A 21,241-nucleotide genomic window follows, 5' to 3' on the forward strand; every position below is an offset into this window, starting at 1 on the left:
CTCGGCAGACATGTGCTACCAAGCAAACGTACTCGCGATTGAGAAACACCCTCAATGTCTTGGGGCCTCTTCAGTTTGGGACTGTTGGCTGTGTGTCTGTTCGTGTGTGTGTGAGAGTGTGTGTGTGAGTGTTTAAAGCAGGAGGTGGAAATATCTGTTATTCACTTTGTCAGAAAAAGTCAAGCATTACACAGAAACTGCTGAAGGAAACTGAAATCGGACCACTTCAGCACTGGGGGAAATGTTAAAAGCCCACTCTGAGTTACTGCCAGGTGTCAACAAAACATTGTTTGTGTGAGATGAACGGCACATCGTTGACATTTACAAAATCTAGGCTGTTTCCACTGCAACCACTTTCTGTGTGAAAATAGCTTAACAAGGACGCTGACGGTGAAAGAAGCTCTGCTCATTGTGATGCTCTCTCATGGCTAAAGGTTTACACTAAAGTTGTTTTTCTTGCTTTATTATTGCTACATATTCAGTGTAACATCAGTATAGAGTGGTGCAAAAACAAGGCTGTTTTTACTGTAGACTCTGCACACTGTTGAGATGCTACGACAGCAAAATACTTCTGTTCTTGGTTGTTGTGTGCTGCTGTACCCTATAAAGCATTTTTTTTAAAACTAAACTACTGTACTTCTTCCTAAAACTTCTCTCTGTTTGGTCCCAGCGGGCACCATCTCAGGTGAAGAGATGCCCATCAGCGAGGACCAACATCAAGAGCACCGAGACAGTTTCTCCTGTGAGAAGTTCAACTTCAGACTCCACCACAACATCACCTTCTACGTCTACGTGACCAACTTCAGCTGGCCAATCAAGATTCAGGTGAGAGGGGAGGGGAGGATAATTATACTATTATAACAATTACTCTTTATCAACAACATACTACAGGTCTCAGATATATACGGAACATGTCTCTGATTGGCTGAAACACCAAACAGATCATTGCAGCATCCCATAATCCCCACTGTTTCAGCCCTGTTTCAAAAGTGCTGATTCTGTGTCTGTAGCTTTAAATGCTAATGAGCTGCTGCTGGCCACGCCCCTCTGAGAGATGATTGGTTTAAAAGAACACAATGGTGCTCTGGAGGAGATTCAGGTGATAAGGTGGGTGGGGGGGGGGGGTTACCTTGGTTGGTGATTGGCTAATGGTTACACAAGACAACACATCGTTATGACATCACAAAGTGGCCAAAATCTGATCAGCTCATTTTCAGACAGGTTTTTATAGAAATGGATCAGGACAAAGAGAGAGAGAATCTTTGTTCCTGAAACTTTCAGAGTCTCTTTCCACAGAGGGGACACAGGTTGATGAAGAAGAGACATGGAGAAGAGGGGACATGTTGATGTAGAAGAGACATGAAGAAGAGGGGACACATGTTGATGTAGAAGAGACATGAAGAAGAGGGGACACATGTTGATGTAGAAGAGACATGAAGAAGAGGGGACACATGTTGATGTAGAAGAGACATGGAGAAGAGGGGACACATGTTGATGTAGAAGAACATGAAGAAGAGGGGACACATGTTGATGTAGAAGAGACATGAAAAGAGGGACACATGTTGATGTAGAAGAGACATGAAGAAGAGGGGACACATGTTGATGTAGAAGAGAGATGAAGAAGAGGGGACACATGTTGATGTAGAAGAGATGAAGAATAGGGGACACATGTTGATGTAGAAGAGACATGAAGAAGAGGGGACACATGTTGATGTAGAAGAGACATGAAGAAGAGGGGACACATGTTGATGTAGAAGAGACATGAAGAAGAGGGGACACATGTTGATGTAGAAGAGACATGAACAGGTGGATTTTGCATAATAGGAGACCTTCAAAGCATGTGTTGTTATTGAATGACTGTGAAAATGCCCATCATATGCTCCTGGTGTTTCAGGTGACATCAAATGAATACCACAACTTAAAGGTATCACATTGAAAAGCGAAAGCTGATCAATCGACAATTAATAGGCTTAATAGATCCAGTAAGAGAGAAAAGGACAAATGAACAGATACTGTAACAAAAACAACGTATCTTCCTTCGGCTGAGATATCTATTTGTCAAATCGTTTAATTCACAGAGATTTCTAGAAAACATCTGACTCAAAACAAACAAATGCTCATTGTGTTGGGTTCGTAAAATAAATGATACATTGCATTTTCTATTTCGTCTTTCACAACACAGTCCACTGCATTGTGCAAGTGCTCGCTATTAGAGTTTAATTGTTTCTTAATTTGTATGTTATTGATTCTTCGCCCCACTGTCAATCACTTTTCCTTTGGGGGTGATAGTTATCAAGTTAAATAAAAACAATACAAGATGCACATATGTCCGTTAAAACAATATTATAATAACTATCATGTTCATTGTTTAGAGGACGCACACGATGTTGACATTATGCAAGAGCTTGGTTTGTTTTGAATGAATTGTCACCCAATGGGATAACATTGGGTGACAGACACATAGGAGCGTCACACAGATGCCTATTTATTTATTTAATTATGACTTTTGAATGTCCATGTTTGCACTAGTGTTTTTCTTTTTAAACGTTTTTATATATTTTGAGATTTGACGGAGCAGGGTGTACTTGTATTAGTTATTTTATTAGAGATGTGTCTGTGTTTGTTTTTAGAGTGTGTCAGGATGGATGTCTTCTTATCTGCAAACTAAATCTACCGACGGGTACAAATAAAGAACCTGAACTCAAACACTTAAATCTTCCCTAAAAACAGATTTTCATTTTTCATTTAATCGTTTATTTGAATAGGGACAATGCACATTAATGAACACTTTAGACCAATAATGCTTCAAGTGTAAACACGCCGGATTTTAGCTTTGAGCTAATTTCCATCCGTAGTCCTGTCACATACAACATATATGAACATGACATTTGTAAACATAGCAAAAAATAAATACATGATATGCAAAAAGAGCATGAGCATATACAAGCATTAATCACATGGCATACAATGTAGCAGCTACGACATATATAAGTGCAGGAGATAACAAGAGCTACCTAAAGTCCTGTGTTAAAGTGCATTTAGCGGGGGGGGGGGGGGGGGGGGGGGGGGGGTCCATGTAAACATTTATAAATAAAACACATACTTTTAAAAGACTTAAAATGGTCAAAAACTCAAGAAATGGTGTTTCTCTATGTGCAGTGGTGGTATGAATTAGGCTTTCTGTCAAACACCTTGATAGCTCTCTGTACAGCTGTTCTATGGGTTTCAAGTTTGTGGCACAAGCAAACCCAGTTGTCAAAACAGTATTCAATGTGGGATAGAATCACAGTGGAGGTATGACTTTGCAGCATGAGAGTAAGAGGTCTAATTTGTTTAACATTTTGCAAGTTGAATTTAATTGTATTGGATACTTTCTAATGTTTCTTAAAAGTAAAATTCGAGTCCATTATGACTCCAAGATACTTGAAGTGGGGGGTAAGAACATATTTGTTTTTCTCATATCAAAACATCTCATCAAACAATGGCGTCATTTAAAATCCACCAGACTCCAATTAATTGCTTTAAACAGAGCATTTATGTTTCTAACCGTGTCCTTAACGTTACCTAAAGGGCTGTTTTACGGCAATGTCAAACTAAAATGTATTTAGATATATCTCACAATCAACTGATATTGTTTTATTTTAGTAGGTCCTTTTTCGAGTTGGAAATTTAAATTTGTGTTGTTGTCTCCGCAACTCCAGCCGTTGATACGCAGTCAACAGACTATATTTTATTAGTGGAAGCGATATGATGATTTTTAAATGGATGAAATCAATATTGTGAGTCAAGTCGTTGTTTATTTTAAGTAGGTAGACGTGTACTACGCGGAATAAGGTGTTATATATAAAAGACTAAGACAGGGTTAATGGTCCTACACTTTGAAGAGAATCTGAAAGGGACGTATCCATTATATTTAATCTCCTGCCACAGAGAGTCAGTTAAGGTTGTGTGGATGAAGAATATAAACGTCATCATCACCATAATCATCCCAGTCTTCAGGAAATGTCTCCCTGCAGACATATAGCCTGACAGACGCGGAGAATAACTATTCTGAAACGTGTGTTGGCAAATCTGCTCTACATTTAACGATCTGTGAGTTTTTCAATGTCTTCTCCATCAATTATGCAGCGCAGGATTAAATCTCCAGGCGGCAGCCACACACACTCTGAATATTCACTCCGAATGCCTTATGATCCATTAAATTGAAGTAGACTTTTTTTTAGCGCTGGTGTGTTAAGAGTGTCGCGCAGAGTGGGCTGTGATCGCTGATGGATGGAGTCAAAAAGTGACAGGATGGATGATTGGAGGAGAGTTAAGACAAGGCGGCTGGTTAACGGATGTTCACAGTCAAAACGTCCAGGGTGGAAAATGGAGACAGTTGATTGACAATGGAGGGAGAAGGACTGATAGAGACATGCAGAAGAGGATGGATTAAAGGGAGGATGGAGGTGTACATCAGTATGTAGTGTCTCTACTTTAAAGAGTCCTCTCCTGCTGATGTTCAGGTGTATATCAGTATGTAGTGTCTCTACTTTAAAGAGTCCTCTCCTGCTGATGTTCAGGTGTATATCAGTACGTAGTGTCTCTACTTTAAAGAGTCCTCTCCTGCTGATGTTCAGGTGTATATCAGTACGTAGTGTCTCTACTTTAAAGAGTCCTCTCCTGCTGATGTTCAGGTGTATATCAGTATGTAGTGTCTCTACTTTAAAGAGTCCTCTCCTGCTGATGTTCAGGTGTATATCAGTATGTAGTGTCTCTACTTTAAAGAGTCCTCTCCTGCTGATGTTCAGTGTATATCAGTATGTGTCTCTCCTTTAAAGAGTCCCTCCTGCTGATGTTCAGGTGTATATCAGTATGTAGTGTCTCTACTTTAAAGAGTCCTCTCCTGCTGATGTTCAGGTGTATATCAGTATGTAGTGTCTCTACTTTAAAGAGTCCCTCCTGCTAATGTTCAGGTGTAGATCAGTATGTAGTGTCTCTACTTTAAGAGTCCTCTCCTGCTGATGTTCAGGTGATATCAGTAGTAGTGTCTCTACTTTAAAGAGTCCTCTCCTGCTGATGTTCAGGTGTATATCAGTATGTAGTGTCTCTACTTTAAAGAGTCCTCTCCTGCTGATGTTCAGGTATTATCAGTATGTAGTGTGTCTACTTTAAAGAGTCCTCCCTGCTGATGTTCAGGTGTATATCAGTATGTAGTTCTCTACTTTAAAGAGTCCTCTCCTGCTGATGTTCAGGTGTATATAAGTATGTAGTGTTCTACTTTAAAGAGTCCTCTCCTGCTGATGTTTCAGGTGTATATCAGTATGTAGTGTCTCTACTTTAAAGAGTCCTCTCCTGCTGATGTTCAGGTGTATATCAGTAGTGTCTCTACTTTAAAGAGTCCTCTCCTGCTGATGTTCAGGTGTATATCAGTTGTGTGTCTCTACTTTAAAGAGTCCTCTGCTGATCTGGCTGATGTCAGGTGATATTAGTTGATACTTTAAAGAGTCCTCTCCTGCTGATGTTCAGGTGTATCAGTATGTAGTGTCTACTTTAAAGAGTCCTTCCTGCTGATGTTCAGGTGTATATCAGTATGTAGTGTCTCTACTTTAAAGAGTCCTCTCCTGCTGATGTTCAGGTGTATATCAGTATGTAGTGTCTCTACTTTAAAGAGTCCTTCCTGCTGATGTTCAGGTGTATATCAGTATGTAGTGTCTCTACTTTAAAGAGTCCTCTCCTGCTGATGTTCAGGTGTATTCAGTATGTGTGTCTCTACTTTAAGAGTCCTCTCCTGCTGATGTTCAGGTGTATATCAGTATGTAGTGTGTCTACTTTAAAGAGTCCTCTCCTGCTGATGTTCAGGTGTAATCAGTATGTAGTGTCTCTACTTTAAAGAGTCCTCTCCTGCTGATGTTCAGGTGTATATCAGTAGTAGTGTCTCTACTTAAAGAGTCCTCTCCTGCTATGAGGTGATATCAGTGTAGTGTCCTACTGGTCTCTCCTGCTGATGTCCAGGTGTAATCAGATGTAGGTCTCTACTACTTTAAAGAGTCCTAGATATAGTCATTCATGACCTTAAAGTATTGAAACATTATTTAAAGACATTTATTTTGTATTCCAGCTTAAAATCAAATGCCGCATCTTTTTCCAACTGATAACTTTTCTTTTTAAACCAAGATATAATATATTAAACCCCAGCACATGATTAAGCCCTATTTGGACACATAACCCTAATGAGTGTTCACTATCAGTCATTTGGTGTATACATGTTAGCGTCTATCGCCTCGTGTCCTGCACCTCGTTACGGGTCATTTGTCCATCGATCGCTCCCCCCTCCTCATATGCATTTCCCATTAATGCTACATTATCAGAGCTGCTTATATCTGCTCTCTGAAAGGTGATATGATAACGACCCTGATGAGGCGTATCTCACCAACATGTCGGACGTGATCCCGTGTAACCGGAGGATCTGTGTCCGTTGACCTTGGTGGCTTCAGACGCCAGGAGAGAAATCGTCCTGAGGATTGGTAATGACCCGCTCTGAGGTATTTGATCTAATAGACCTGCGTGCCACGAAGACAAAACATCAACATGCACACGAACACTGAAGCATGAAGGACAAAGAGAGACGAGGAGAAAGAGCACAAAGACTTTACAGCAAACATCTCCACACCCACCAGCCAGATGTCAGAACATGTCAAATAAATATTTAGGGTATTATTGTGTGTAAGTGTACGCATATATAATAGTTAAATACACATGCAAATGAAGAAACATCTTTCAAACCTGAGGAAGCAGGCCAGATGTCAAATTAATATTAGGGAGGAAAGTTTCAAACAATTTTAGATACTGTGTGTTTGTATGCCCGTGTGTATTTGTATGTAAGTATACGCATATATATATTAGTAAAATGTTTCTTTGTCTATTCCCTAAGGTGACAAATGCACTACAACAACGACACAAACATTTACATAAGTAGAAACACGCTCCAGCTTCAGAAACATTGCAAATATAAAACACATGCAGATGAAGAAACATCTTCAGCAACAACACATGCAGCAACTTGAGGAGACATGCGCACGTTTACTAAAAGCTGCACGAAGCTCAAAACCACAACGGAGACCAGGGGACACTAAAGAGTGACGCACACAGCTGGAGACCAGGGGACACTAAAGATGACGCACACAGCTGGGAGACCAGGGGACACTAAAGAGTGACGCACACAGCTGGAGACCAGGGGTCCTTCTCAGGTCGATTAAATGGAATCCTTGCGTCCCTCACTTGCGTCGTTTCCCTGCGTTTAGTCCCTCCCACCAGGGAAGCATGGAGAGACGCAAGGAAACCACGAGAAGCAGGGAAATGAGTTTTAAGAGCAATGGGACGTCCTTTCCTCCGGAGCGTCACGTGAAGCGACGTCCGTTTGTGATGACGCCGCACAGCTGTTCTTCTGACAGCAGCTCTGTCCCCGTTATTTTCACAACACACCCCCGCCTCTGTTAGTACACATTTACTGACACAAACATTTGTATCATCTGTTGTAGACCCAAATACATTAAATAAAATAAGAACTCATTCTCAAAAAATAAACGCCATTCTTAAAATGTATAAACGAACAATAGTTGGATTAATATTGATTAGAGTGCACAATAGAAATAAAATAATTCAGAGAAGAAAAGAGATATGTTATCTATCAAAACCCAGTTAGATTAACATTATTGGATTGCACACTTGTTTGTTGTGTGGATATGTAGCAATTAACATGTTAAATAGCACTTAATGACTGACTGAATGGAAATGACAATAAATGAAAATGTAAAAAAAAAAGCGATCATGAAAATGTTTCCAATAAATGAATAAAATAATTTTTGACACTTTGTTGTTCAGATATATCACATATTTGTAACTGAATGATGCATTCATTGAAACAAACACAGTATAAACTGAGGAGTGAGTCGTGAGTTTCATGTGTTTTCTTCACTCCGCTGGGAAACTGCTCTCATGTCAAGAAGCATCAGATCAGTGCGCTGCATCGTCCAATCAGTGAGCGATACACAGTAAGGGGGCGGGGAGAGTATCTGAGGATTTCACCGGAGGATGGTCTGGTGGTTCCTCGGTTATCGCTCCTCCATTATCGCTCCTCGCTCCTCGATCCTCGGTCCTCCGGCAGAAATAAGAGCCATGGGACGCTACTCAAGATGGCGCAGACAAATCAACTTCCGGTGAGACCGAGACCGAGGAGCGAGGAAATGAAAATAGTCGACCTGAGAAGGACCCCTGGGACACTGTGTCTCCCTGGTCTCCCAGCTGTGTGCGTCACTCTTTAGTGTCCCCTGGTCTCCCAGCTGTGTGCGTCACTCTTTAGTGTCCCCTGGTCTCCCAGCTGTGTGCGTCACTCTTTAGTGTCCCCTGGTCTCCAGCTGTGTGCGTCACTCTTTAGTGTCCCCTGGTCTCCCAGCTGTGTGCGTCACTCTTTAGTGTCCCCTGGTCTCCCAGCTGTGTGCGTCACTCTTTAGTGTCCCCTGGTCTCCCAGCTGTGTGCGTCACTTTTTAGTGTCCCCTGGTCTCCCAGCTGTGTGCGTCACTCTTTAGTGTCCCCTGGTCTCCAGCTGTGTGCGTCACTCTTTAGTGTCCCCTGGTCTCTCCAGCTGTGTGCGTCACTTTTAGTGTCCCCTGGTCTCCCAGCTGTGTGCGTCACTCTTTAGTGTCCCCTGGTCTCCCAGCTGTGTGCGTCACTTTTAATGTCCCCTGGTCTCCCAGCTGTGTGCGTCACTTTTAGTGTCCCCTGGTCTCCCAGCTGTGTGCGTCACTTTTTAGTGTCCCCTCTTTCTTGATCACAGTCGTTTTTTTTCCGTGAACGGGGGAATATTTTGTCACTTTAAATGTTTCAGCTGCAAGAATTGTGGTACGGCATTATCTCCTTTCCCGGTCCAGTGTATCCTAAGCTAAAGGAGATTATAAAGGAAGTTTTGAAGCTCTTTTTCTATCTAGAGATTCAGGGCTGACACTGAGGTACTTCCGGGTCGTTTCACTCAGTTAGGAACCTTCCTAAGACACATTGACATTTCAACTGCAGCCCTGGAGAAATGTCCTCACCTAGCAGGTTCATTAGAAAGGTAGAAATCCATCCAAACACACACACACACACACACACACACACACACACACACACACACACACACTCTCATGTGAGCGGTGAGTGTCTCCCTGGCGGCGGACGAGGTGTGGGAATCGCTCGCTCTGCTGGAACAGATTTTGATTGGTTCTGTCACGTTGACCTTGCACCTTCATCCTCTCTGTCCTGCACCCACCGTCATCATCACCATCATCACCATCAACACCACACAAGATGTACCAGAACAAGTACTTACAAAGTAGTGGAGTCCTTGAGTAATTGTACTTTGTTACCACTGGACATATCTATGTAATGCTCCATCGCTTCCTTACTTTGTTTTCTGCAAGTCACTTGGACGCCTTTTACAGACATTTCTAACGAGTTTCCTTCCATAAGATTTGTTTTACTCACGTTTGGAGGACTTGGTGTGTTGATATTGTGTTTTGGGTTTACTCTAAATAAAATAATACACTTTTCACATATTCAACAAAGAAAGCAGGCCTTTATAATAGTCAAAACAAATCAAACAAAAGAGGCACAACTCAAATAAAGTAATTATTCAACTTAGGTAGTCTTTCTATCTTTCTATGTACAGGCTTCTGTAACTTAAACGGTTAAAAACTGAACCTCGACAGCGTCTTTCCGACCATCTGTCTCTTTAGAGGAGGCGACGTGGGAATTGTAGTCCTTTATACGGTCTTGACTACAGATGTGATGATTAGGTGGCCTTTTTTATAAAACTAAAATACTGGCTATAACCAGTATTCTTTAAATTAACAGGAATAGTAAAGTTCTACTAAACAGTTTTTTCATTTCAACTTTTTCTGCTGTAGATTTTCCTCAGATGTATTTATTTATTTACATAAGCTAATTTAACACGGACAGAGCACATTAATAAAACATTGCTGTAAATGCACCAGTTAGCCAAGTCCCTGGACAGATGCAAAAGTCACCCTAAATAAAATGATTAGAGCTTGAACTTGAATACCAACATTGGCCAAATATTCTAATGTCTAATATCTTAGAGGAACGTTGATTATGAACGTCTAGAAAGTCAATATCAGAAAGTGAACTGTTGCAATATATAAATCACAATAAGTGCAGATTAAATATACAGTATGTCTCAGGCAAAAATAGATCATCAGTGTCTGTCATTTGTTGATTTCCACATCATTTCTCCACAGCCGAGGCCTGGCCTGGATTTATTTCTAATCAGAACTCATGTTTTATTGATCGAGCCCACAAACATTCTGAGAGCATGACCCAGTTTCTCGCTCCATCTTTGTTGTTTTGAAAGAACTAACTGTTAAATTAGCCTGAAATGCAAAACTTGAGACCATTACTGTTTCTAATTTGAACATCTCAGTTTGTAATTTAGCAGAACTTGTCAATACAAGCCTTTTGTTTCCACTCTAGATTAGAATCGACTGCAGCAAACAACACACACTTTGCTGTATTAGTCCCCGAATTGTCATTTTTAAACACCTTTTTAGTCCGCTTTCATCAGTCTGCATCTTCTGCCACTCGCTCTACTTCCCAGCATGCATCACTGCCAGTAAGGCCAGCTGATTAAAAGCCTTCTGTCAGAGATGAGCGGCCATTTTGATGCAGGGCTGCCGTGATTGGTCGGCTGATTTGATTTGCCGCTCTATGCTCAGTCACTTACCGTCCTCTGCGCCTGCAGTCATTAAATAGGATGCCTCCCCTAATCAGATATCTGACACACACACACACACTCTCTCTCACACACACACACTCTCTCTCACACACACACACACACACAACACACACACACACACACACACACACACACACACACACACAACACACACACACACACACACACTGATCCAGCAGTATCATGTTCCATAGGGTGCATGAGATTGATGCCCATTTAGGCAGACAGGAAGTCAGCAACATCAGTGCAGATTGGTTGTGTTGGGATTCATAATTTAAGGGTGTTTTCAAAGCCAACCTGAAGCAAAGCCCTTGAAAAAGAGATCGTTGATCTCAATGGGATGTTTCACCTGGTTAAATAAAGGCTACAAACAAACAAAAGCATTGCAAAGTTTTCATGCCGCAGGATAGCAAAATCAGTCAATGAATCAGGTCACTCAGAGCACTACTATTGTACTTAATATATAAACCAATGTTATCTTAGCTTAGCTCTGTTCAATAAGAATTCCATTCAGTAAACAAACGCTTTGAAAGTGGGTTTTTTTCATCTTGCAGACCTCATAAAGTTTGAATTCATACTTTTACTTTTAGATAGCCTAAGCTTTATTATGCATTGTTTGGGCACAACTTTGCTCTAACTAGTGAACCATAGCAAACTTAGCAATCTACTTTACAAGCTCGCTAACGTTTTACTATCTTACTAACTGGTTTGCTAGCTTACGTTAGCTCCATTTCTAAAAAGCTGACTAGTGAAAGTTAGCTATCTTCTTTACAAGCTCACTAACGTTTGCTATCTATTTTAGTAGTTAGCTTCATGTTAGTTACCTATCTAACAAGCTAGCTAGCTAAAAAGCTGACTAGTGAAAGTTAGCTATCTTCTTTACAAGCTCGCTTACATTTTAGTATCAACTAGTTTGCTATCTTACATTAGCTACATATCTAAAAAGCGCACTAGTGAAAGTTAGCTATGCTCTTTACAAGGTCACTAACATTTGCTATCTATTTTAGTAGTTAGCTTCACGTTAGCTACCTATCTAACAAGCTAGCTAGCACATGTTAGCTGTAGTTCTGTTGCCAAATTGGTGGCTTCCATATTTAAAAAAAGAATAACACCCTAAAGGTAAATGCAGTGGAGACCTGTGTCTACCCTTCTGGCACTGAGAGCTATTATAAAACATTGTTGAAATTAGTTTTTAACCCACTGGCAGCTTCTCACAGCTAGCAGCTTCCCACAGCTCCAAACATCCTCGTAAAATTCCCAAATACGTATTATTTGGATAAACTAATGACACATTGGTAATCTAAATGTTTAGTTTCTCGCCTGAAACTGTGTTATAACTCAATATCAATTTATTGAAAAGCTTAAAAACTGTTTATTTGGCGAGTAAAGGTTAGCAGAAATGAAGTGAAACTAACAGAATGTTCTACATACCGTGTTGTTTTTTCACTGCAGTTTGTTCCCGGTGTTTTTTTCCGCTGCAGATTGATGCAGAAATGGGTCTTAAGCACCTGTTAAAGGACCTACATCTGTGAGCTCTCCTAACAAGTGCACACATATGGTAGCGTGGGGCTCATTTGCATTTAACATGTAGGTGGAGGCGGCACTTGGCAACAGCTCCACTTTGGTCATTAGGTCCTCATGCATATGCAAACAGGAAGAGGAAGAGTGTGTGTGGTAAACAGTCCAAGGAACACTCACATGTTCATTTGTTTACATGCTGGTGATAACATGTGTGACCTCAACATGATTACATCATCTAACACAGATACATAATTAATGTAGGGTGGCCATATGTTTAACTAAGGTCCGCTGAAGTACTTTTGCTATACGTATTTTCTTGGAAATACTTTGACAGGGCAAAACATTGTAATCTGAACCAGCAGGGCTTTTTAATTGTTTTGCTGCTGAACACAATGTTGTATTTGCAGTCTATACAATTCCTTGTTAAATGCACGTAGACTAAGGCTCATAATGAAGACGTGATGAAGCTCTCGGTGCAATCCTTGACGACCCAAACAGTCTGGAAGCCATCAATGGAAACGCTGTTGTTAGATATAAACCCCGGTCAGCCATGTTTCCATAAAGCACATTTAACTCCAGATATTCTGTCTGACTCCTACACTGTTAGCTCCTCCATTAGCCAGTGATCTTACGTTGCCCATAATTAACCAGCGTCCTCTGTGTCCTTCTCAAGATTTCAGTGGGGATAGCAGTTGTTCCAACCACCATGCTAGCCAGCTTTAGCACGATTAGCTTCTCCATGGTGGATGCACAACAGCAGCAACTCAAAAATAGCAGACAAAATCTCCTACAAGAAAGTTAAGAGAGGGCACAGATTAAAGGTGGGGTAGGTAAGTTTGAGAAACCGGCTCGAGATACACTTTTTGTTATATTCCATGGAATGCTCTTAACATCCCGATAGCAATGAATATCTTAAGTGCTTTGACAAAAAATCCATACAAAAATATCATCTGTAGAAGCCGTAGTACTGTAAAAAGCACGACCAATCATTTGAGCCGGCCCGGCTAAAATAACTGGATGGCCTACCTGCCTGTCAGCCTTCCATCTGTGCACAAACTTATCTCGTGCCCTCATTGGTCATGTGCGCGTTCGTGTGTGTTGGAGGAGGGGGCTCTGTAAGGAAGTGGCAGATTTTTTCCGGCTGTGTATTTTCAAATTCTAGCGATCTCGAGCTGGTTTCTCAAACTTACCTACCCCACCTTTAATACGATACGATATACTTTATTGTCCCCGTAAGGAAATTTGTTCTGGACTCCGTCCTGCAGTGCATCCATGTACATATACAAACATAGTGGACATTAAGAGACATACACATATCATCAGTCATACACCGTTTGAACAAACACAATACACACACGTACATACTGACAATGGCGACCTATTGCACAACCCTCATGGCCAACCAATGAGATACGAATATTAGCTACTTATAGAAAAATAACTGGTAAGATCCAACAAGAGAGCTAAACGTTGCATATACTGTAGTTAGAAACTAGTGCGATTAGCTTCTCCCTGGTGCAAATAAGGCGGCCATGGACAGCAGCAACTCAATGGCTCCCTGGAATAATTTTAATATGCAGCTTGATGAGTAGAAGTTACTAATAGAAAAGAACAAATTAGATCGAAAAAGAAAGCTAAAAGTTCTGAACTTTAGCACAAATTGGTTGTCTCATGCCCACTAGAGCTGACCTTTACCCACCATCATCTTCCACCTCAGTTTCTCATCTCTTTTTCACCTGTGTCGCACTTCTCTTTCTGTTGCTCTCCGTTTTCTCCCTTCCTTTATTGATCAGAAACACTTTCTTTGAGTCCAGCTTTTAACAAGCAGCCCCTGGCTCCGGGGTTTAGGGAAATAAAAGGCTTCCCACTGCTGTCACAGCTACTCCGTTTGTACTCTGAGGGCCACCGTAGACCCTCAATAATGACTGAACTGTCCTTTGAGTCCTCTTTACGTCATTCCTGTTCTTCTCATCTCTTACCCTCCCTCAACATTTTAGCTTTAGGTGACAAATATCCCCCTGAACACTTTAGCTGACCCCTGATCTCAGAACAATTATATTCTATAGAAGAGGATATACCTGCAGAGTTTGGTTTTCTACTTTTAAGTGTAGGTTACTGCAGTGTTTTGAGTCAGAGAGTAACTAAAGCCAATGAGGACCCTAATAAAGACCATACAGAAGAAGAAGTGCTTCCTCCTCATTTATAGTAGACATTACATGATGTGAATGTTGTCTGTAATTGCAACAGTTAAATATATAATACGCTCCTGCTACAAGACAGAATTGAGGTCAAAAACATACAAAGAAATATTGTTTCTGAAATAATCCTACAACTGTTTTACCTTCTCAGGAGGGAACTATTTGATTGTGTGTGTGTGTGTGTGTGTGTGTGTGTGTGTGTGTGTGTGTGTGTGTGTGTGTGTGTGTGTGTGTGTGTGTGTGTGTGTGTGTGTGTGTGTGTGTGTGTGTGTGGTGTGTGTGTGTGTGTGTGTGTGTGTGTGTGTGTGTGTGTGTGTGTGTGTGTGTGTGTGTGTGTGTGTGTGTGTGTGTGTGTGTGTGTGTGTGTGTGTGTTCCCTGCAGTGCTGTGGATCAGGAGGAAAGGGTGTGGTCTAAACAGTTATTGATTATAGTTGTGTTTAACGACTGCAGTTGTTGTAAATTTAAATGATGGCTGTTGGCCGGAGTTTGTGCGGGACTGGAAAGTGTGTGTGTGTGTGTGTGTGTGTGTGTGTGTGTGTGTGTGTGTGTGTGTGTGTGTGTGTGTGTGTGTGTGTGTGTGTGTGTGTGTGTGTGTGTGTGTGTGTGTGTGTGTGTGTGTGTGTGTGTGTGTGTGTGTTTCTGTGTGTGTGTGACTATTTAAGATAAAATACACATACATATAATGTCCACAATATGTTTATTTTGATATGTTTTGTACTTTTCTTTTTACAGTAGTCATCTTTATGTGTACCTGTGTGTGTGTGTGTGTGTGTGTGTGTGTGTGTGTGTGTGTGTGTGTGTGTGTGTGTGTGTGTGTGTGTGTGTGTGTGTGTGTGTGTGTGTGTGTGTGGTGTGTGTGTGTGTGTGTGTGTGTGTGTGTGTGTGTGTGTGTGTGTGTGTGTGTGTGTGTGTGTGTGTTAGTCTGTGTGTGTGCATTATTACTCCTAACACTGTCAGAGGGGGTAATGATGTAAACTGCGGCAGTGAAAGCCTGAATGCAAAGCCAGGCTCTTTCTCCCTGATGCTCGTATTAACGCTCGTTCCCTCAGGACCCAGATCAGCTTTTCAGCAGCTTTTACACTGTCAGGCCATTTCACCTGCTGCACAAATGCCAGTAAACCTCTTAAGCCCATTTTGCCCCATTTCTCTCTCCATTCCCCTCACAACAAGTCTCAGAGGATTCACAGAAGACAAAGACAGAAGCCTTTCTCCGGCTATTAGGGCCGTTTAAAGCGATCCCCATGTCTAAAGACGGCTGAAATGTATTGCTGTCAGACGTATTGTGATGCCTGTGATTCATGTTTTTATAGTCTGCATCAGGTTTTTAAAACGAGATCAGTGTGTAATCGTTTGCACGTTGGTGGCCTCAGATGCAACACTTACACATTGTCTTAAAGTTTAATAGGAGAAAACTCTATTGAGTCTTTTGTTAAAGCCAATTAAAATGATGTATAAGACTTCTCCTGAATGTGCAGGTCTGCCTCACAAGACTTTTAATGAAACAGCTCACTTTCCAGTCTTCTTAATTTAAATTGCTTCCTTTATTAGTACCGTATAAAATCATCTGCCAAGTTTCAGCAAAGTGTTACAACTGCTCTTCACCCACACACATATGGAAGCTGTTCTGATTTAATTCAATGCAGATTAAAAAGTCAATAAAGAGGCACTATGCTGCTCTCTTTGCTGCAGTGTGTTATAAAGGTTTCTGTGCATGTAAATGGTCTGCAAAGGCTAAAATCCAAAAGTTACGAAACATAGTGACATCTCTATGGAACACTAGCGCTCCTATTGGCTAGCGCTCCAACACATTGTACGTGATAGGCTAAGGGGCGGGACATCTCTAAGCAGGTTGACCAATCACAACAGAGCTGGCCAGCTGACCAATCAGAGCAGACTGGGCTCTGGTTTCAGACAGAGGGTGAAAAGAGGTGCTGCAGCACAGACAGTATGAGAAAAATAAGAGCTTTTTGAACATTAAAGCATGGAGACATGTCCCAGTAGAGACACTACATACTGATATACACCTGAACATCAGCAGGAGAGGACTCTTTAAAGTAGAGACACTACATACTGATATACACCTGAACATTGACAGGAGAGGACTCTTTAAAGTAGAGACACTACATACTGATATACACCTGAACATCAGCAGGAGAGGACTCTTTAAAGTAGAGACACTACATACTGATATACACCTGAACATCAGCAGGAGAGGACTCTTTAAAGAAGAGACACTACATACTGATATACACCTGAACATCAGCAGGAGAGGACTCTTTAAAGAAGAGACACTACATACTGATATACACCTGACCATCAGCAGGAGAGGACTCTTTAAAGTAGAGACGCTACATACTGATATACACCTGAACATCAGCAGGAGAGGACTCTTTAAAGTAGAGATGCTACATACTGATATACACCTGACCATCAGCAGGAGAGGACTCTTTAAAGTAGAGACGCTACATACTGATATACACCTGAACATCAGCAGGAGAGGACTCTTTAAAGTAGAGACGCTACATACTGATATACACCTGAACATCAGCAGGAGAGGACTCTTTAAAGTAGAGACACTACATACTGATATACACCTGAACATCAGCAGGAGAGGACTCTTTAAAGTAGAGACACTACATACTGATATACACCTGAACATCAGCAGGAGAGGACTCTTTAAAGTAGAGACACTACATACTGATATACACCTGAACATCAACATATACCCCTTTAAGGAGTCAATATGAAGTTGAGAAAAAAGTTTGTGTGTGACAGCATGCTCATCTTTCTCCAAAAAGGCTTCAGTATTCTGTGATACTTCCAACAAACATATCGGCTGAGTGTTATTTCCCACAGGGCAACACAAACAACAACAAAAGGAAAATGAATTATGTCTGTAATAAATAATCCTCTTAACGCGATGGAGTTTAAACATGGACAACAATGGCTTTTCAGCTCAAATCTCTCATAGCTGAGGGCAAAAAGTTTCCTCTAAAATACACACACACACACACACACACACACACACACACACACACACATACACATACACATACACACACACACACACACACACACACATACACATACACATACACATACACACACACGCACACACACACACAGCTGTTGATGAAGACAGATATGTTTTAGGTTAGAGGTGAAGAGTGTGTGGGTGTGTTTTGCTGATGAAACAAGCGGAAATACATTTATATTTCTTATGGTGCAACAAACCAACGTTTTATGTGTATATTTTTAAGATATACTTTAACAACCTAAAAAAAAACATGTGAAATGCATCTGAAATGCATTTATGTATGGTATGTTTTTATTCAGTTAGTTTTGGCCTCATGAATTCATAAATATTCAATAAGTGTGCTTTAGTTCATATTGTTGAAAAGGTTTTTTTTGTATATTCACTATGTATTTCTTTCCTCTGTCCCAACAGATTGCCTTCTCTCAGCACAACAGCATCATGGACCTGGTGCAGTTCTTCGTCACCTTCTTCAGGTAACTTTTTACTACTGATGGTCAAATGTACTGTGTGTGTTCAGTTCTTCAAAGCCTTTTTCATTCATGAAACGCCTTGAGTTGAAGTATGTGTATGCAGCCTCAGGCAAGACACTTAACCTCCAAACTCCAAACTGTTTTGAACATCTGCAAACAAATGTATAATCTTGTTAGGGTTCAAAAAAGTCGAAAAAACAACAACTTTATTGTCAATCTTTCAGTTTGTGTGGACAGACAGAGAGATTTCCCACAATCCTGAGTACAAAATACTGCGGGGTCTTAAAAAGTATTACAAGTTGATCAATCAATTTAGCGAAAATGAAGGCTATTAAAAAGTATTAAACAGCATTTTCCAAGGTATTACATTTTGCAGCTTGTTTTCAGTAAGTATATAAATTGTCCAAAGAGGTTGTATTCTACAGTGTGCCTGAATGTAATCATTGCGTAGGTGTGTAGTGTGATTCTGTGTAGTTTATTTATGGCATCCCGTTGGATTTGACGTCATCTGAACAGGACATCGCACGCTCACTGCTTGATAGCGCGCGAAGGTCCGTTTACGCCGGTTGTTAAACAACATCGTTATGGGGAAATGCAAGTCTGCGTCCAAATGGTTGGAAGATAAGGAGGAAGGACAATCAATACAGTATATAGTAAATGTGAGGTAAAGTGTGTCGCCAAGGTAACCGGTTAAAACTCCAAGTGGCGATGAGGTCTTAAAATGTATGGAAAGGGTCCAAAGTTCCAAAAATACTTAAAGTTCCAAAAATACCGTAAATTCCAAAAATACTTAAAGTTCCAAAAATACTTAAAGATCCAAAAATACTTAAAGTTCCAAAAATACCGTAAATTCCAAAAATACTTAAAGTTCCAAAAATACCGTAAATTCCAAAAATACTTAAAGTTCCAAATATACTTAAAGTTCCAAAAATACTTAAAGTTCCAAAAATACCATAAATTCCCCAAATACTTAAAGATCCAAAAGTACCGCAAATGGTTGGAAGATAAGGAGGAAGGACAATCAATACTGTATATAGTAAAAGTGAGGTAAAGTGTGTCGCCAATGTAACCGGTTAAAACTCAAAGTGGCGATGAGGTCTTAAAATGTATGGAAAGGGTCTTAAAAAAGGTCTTAAAAGGGTTTACATTTGACTTCAGGATTCCTGCATATACGCTGAAATATACATAAAAATATGTATACAAATATGTATATACCTACACAATCAACAGATATATTTATACATATGCACACAACAATCAATATATACAACATAATAGTCACTTGAAAATGTATAATGTAATGGTTATGGTTCGTCAAACTATGTCAAGCTTATGTTCATAATTACTTTTATCCAGGTAGTGTTTGATAGATTAAAATAAACCGGGACTTTCCCCCAAATATGAATCAAATTGTTCTAATTTTTGTTCAGTAATTCATTTAAAACAACGTAACAAACGGTGATCTTTTGCTCAACCTCAGCGGGTATTTTGTTGTTGTAAATATAAACAAATACACTTGCAGTCGCCCTTTATTTTCTTCTTATGTTTCAATGTACACATTGTTTAAAAACTGCCGAAGTAATGCAGTTACAGGATGAAGTTTAGTTGTATAGGAACATGATATTGCTCTTTGTAGCGTACATTACACAGAGGAGACTCACCGTAACAGAGGCTTTGTTGGAGGGAGACAATCAGGAGGAGAGGGGGAGAGAGAGACACAAACACAACACGGCACGTAACAATGCTTTAGCACGTGTTGGAAGATTGTAGGAGTTTATGTCAATAATTCAGAAATCATGAGTAAAAATTGCTCTCAATCTAGTCAATCAAAATGCAAATATCCAAAAGCAATGAGTCCATTGTGTTGTTGCTGGTGAGAGACATTTGAGTCTCAGGAAGTGGATCTAATGAGAGAGAGTGTTGGGGAAGCAGTCTGCTGTCTTCAGGCGAGATTCTGCCACTCAATTACACGTGTGTGTGTGTGTGTGTGTGTGTGTGTGTGTGTGTGTGTGTGTGTGTGTGTGTGTGTGTGTGTGTGTGTGTGTGTGTGTGTGTGTGTGTGGTGTGTGTGTGTGTGGTGTGTGTGTGTGTGTGTTGTGTGTGTGTGTGTGTGTGTGTGTGTGTGTGTGTGTGTGTGTGTGTGTGTGTGTGTGTGTGTGTTCGTTCGCGTTCGCGTTCGTGTGTGTGTGTCACTGTGAAGCCATGTGAGGAAGTGAACCACTTTTTTGCCCAAGGCCGGCTTCTGGACATCAGCGACCTTTAGGCCAGCATAGAGGAATGATGTCATCATTGGGGGACAGTGTCAAGTTTGCCTAGAGAGTTGTGTGTGTGTGTGTGTGTGTGTGTTAGTCACTGCAGCATGCTCTCAGTGAGAAAAGGTTATGTGCTACAGGACTTATTTTCTTCCTGTTGTTGGTTTATTAACGGTCGTTGTTGTGTAATTTAATATTCATATGTTCTGTGCTCGGTATGAGATATTCAGGACCTTTACTTATATAATAGCAACGAAGAAATATGGATATTTGTAATGTAGAAATCTACGGAAGAGGATGAGGGCCACGTGTGAATATTTTTGGATATGACCAAAAGAGATTAAACTAATACTGACTATTTCTTAGGAAAAGTGTTGACTTTTTGTTAAAAAAATAAATAATTCTTAACATTAAAAATGTTTTCTTAAAAATGGAAAAAGTTTGAATGTCCTCAGATTCTTTTGTTAGAATGTAACATTTTCGAATTTTGACTTTAAAAAAAAAAAATTATACTTTTTCCTGGATTTGTAACTTTTTCTTAAAATATTTACTTTTTGTTAGAAATTTGACTTTTTTTCTTAAGAGTAACATAATTCAGGTATTCACCAGAACACACTCTTGGGGTGTTTCTCAAGGTCGAGGAAAGCTGCTCCAGAGACACTATTTCATTTTTCTTAGAATTTTGACTTTTTCTTAGAAATTATAATTTTTCTTAGAATTTTGACTTTTTCTTAGAAATTATAATTTTTCTTAGAAATTATCATTTTTCTTAGAGATGTGAATTTATTAGAATTTTGACTTTTTTTCTGATCTTTGACTTTTTCTTAGAATTTTGACTTTTTCTCTGAATGTTTCTTAGAATTTAGAATCTGTGCTATGTCAGCCTTTTTTAAGATTACCACAATCCAGTTATTGCCCAAAACACACACGAGGTCTGTTTGTGTTGTAAGTATCATTTGCTTAAAGTGTATACTTCTTGATTCCCTGTGTCTC

General features: G+C 40.2%; 1 protein-coding gene across 1 annotated transcript in view; it reads left to right on the forward strand.

Moving 5' to 3' along the window:
* LOC117487108 (attractin-like protein 1) overlaps window positions 1–21,241 on the forward strand; it is a gene marked incomplete in the record, with an annotated part of 280,186 nt that overhangs the window by 144,054 nt on the left and 114,891 nt on the right. Inside the window, 2 exon segments of the mRNA XM_034135755.1 lie at window positions 722–825; window positions 17,938–17,999. Of these exon segments, the coding sequence (XP_033991646.1) occupies window positions 722–825; window positions 17,938–17,999 (166 nt within the window).

The sequence above is a fragment of the Trematomus bernacchii genome, unplaced genomic scaffold (assembly GCF_902827165.1).
Source record: "Trematomus bernacchii unplaced genomic scaffold, fTreBer1.1, whole genome shotgun sequence".
Lineage (NCBI taxonomy): Eukaryota > Metazoa > Chordata > Actinopteri > Perciformes > Nototheniidae > Trematomus > Trematomus bernacchii.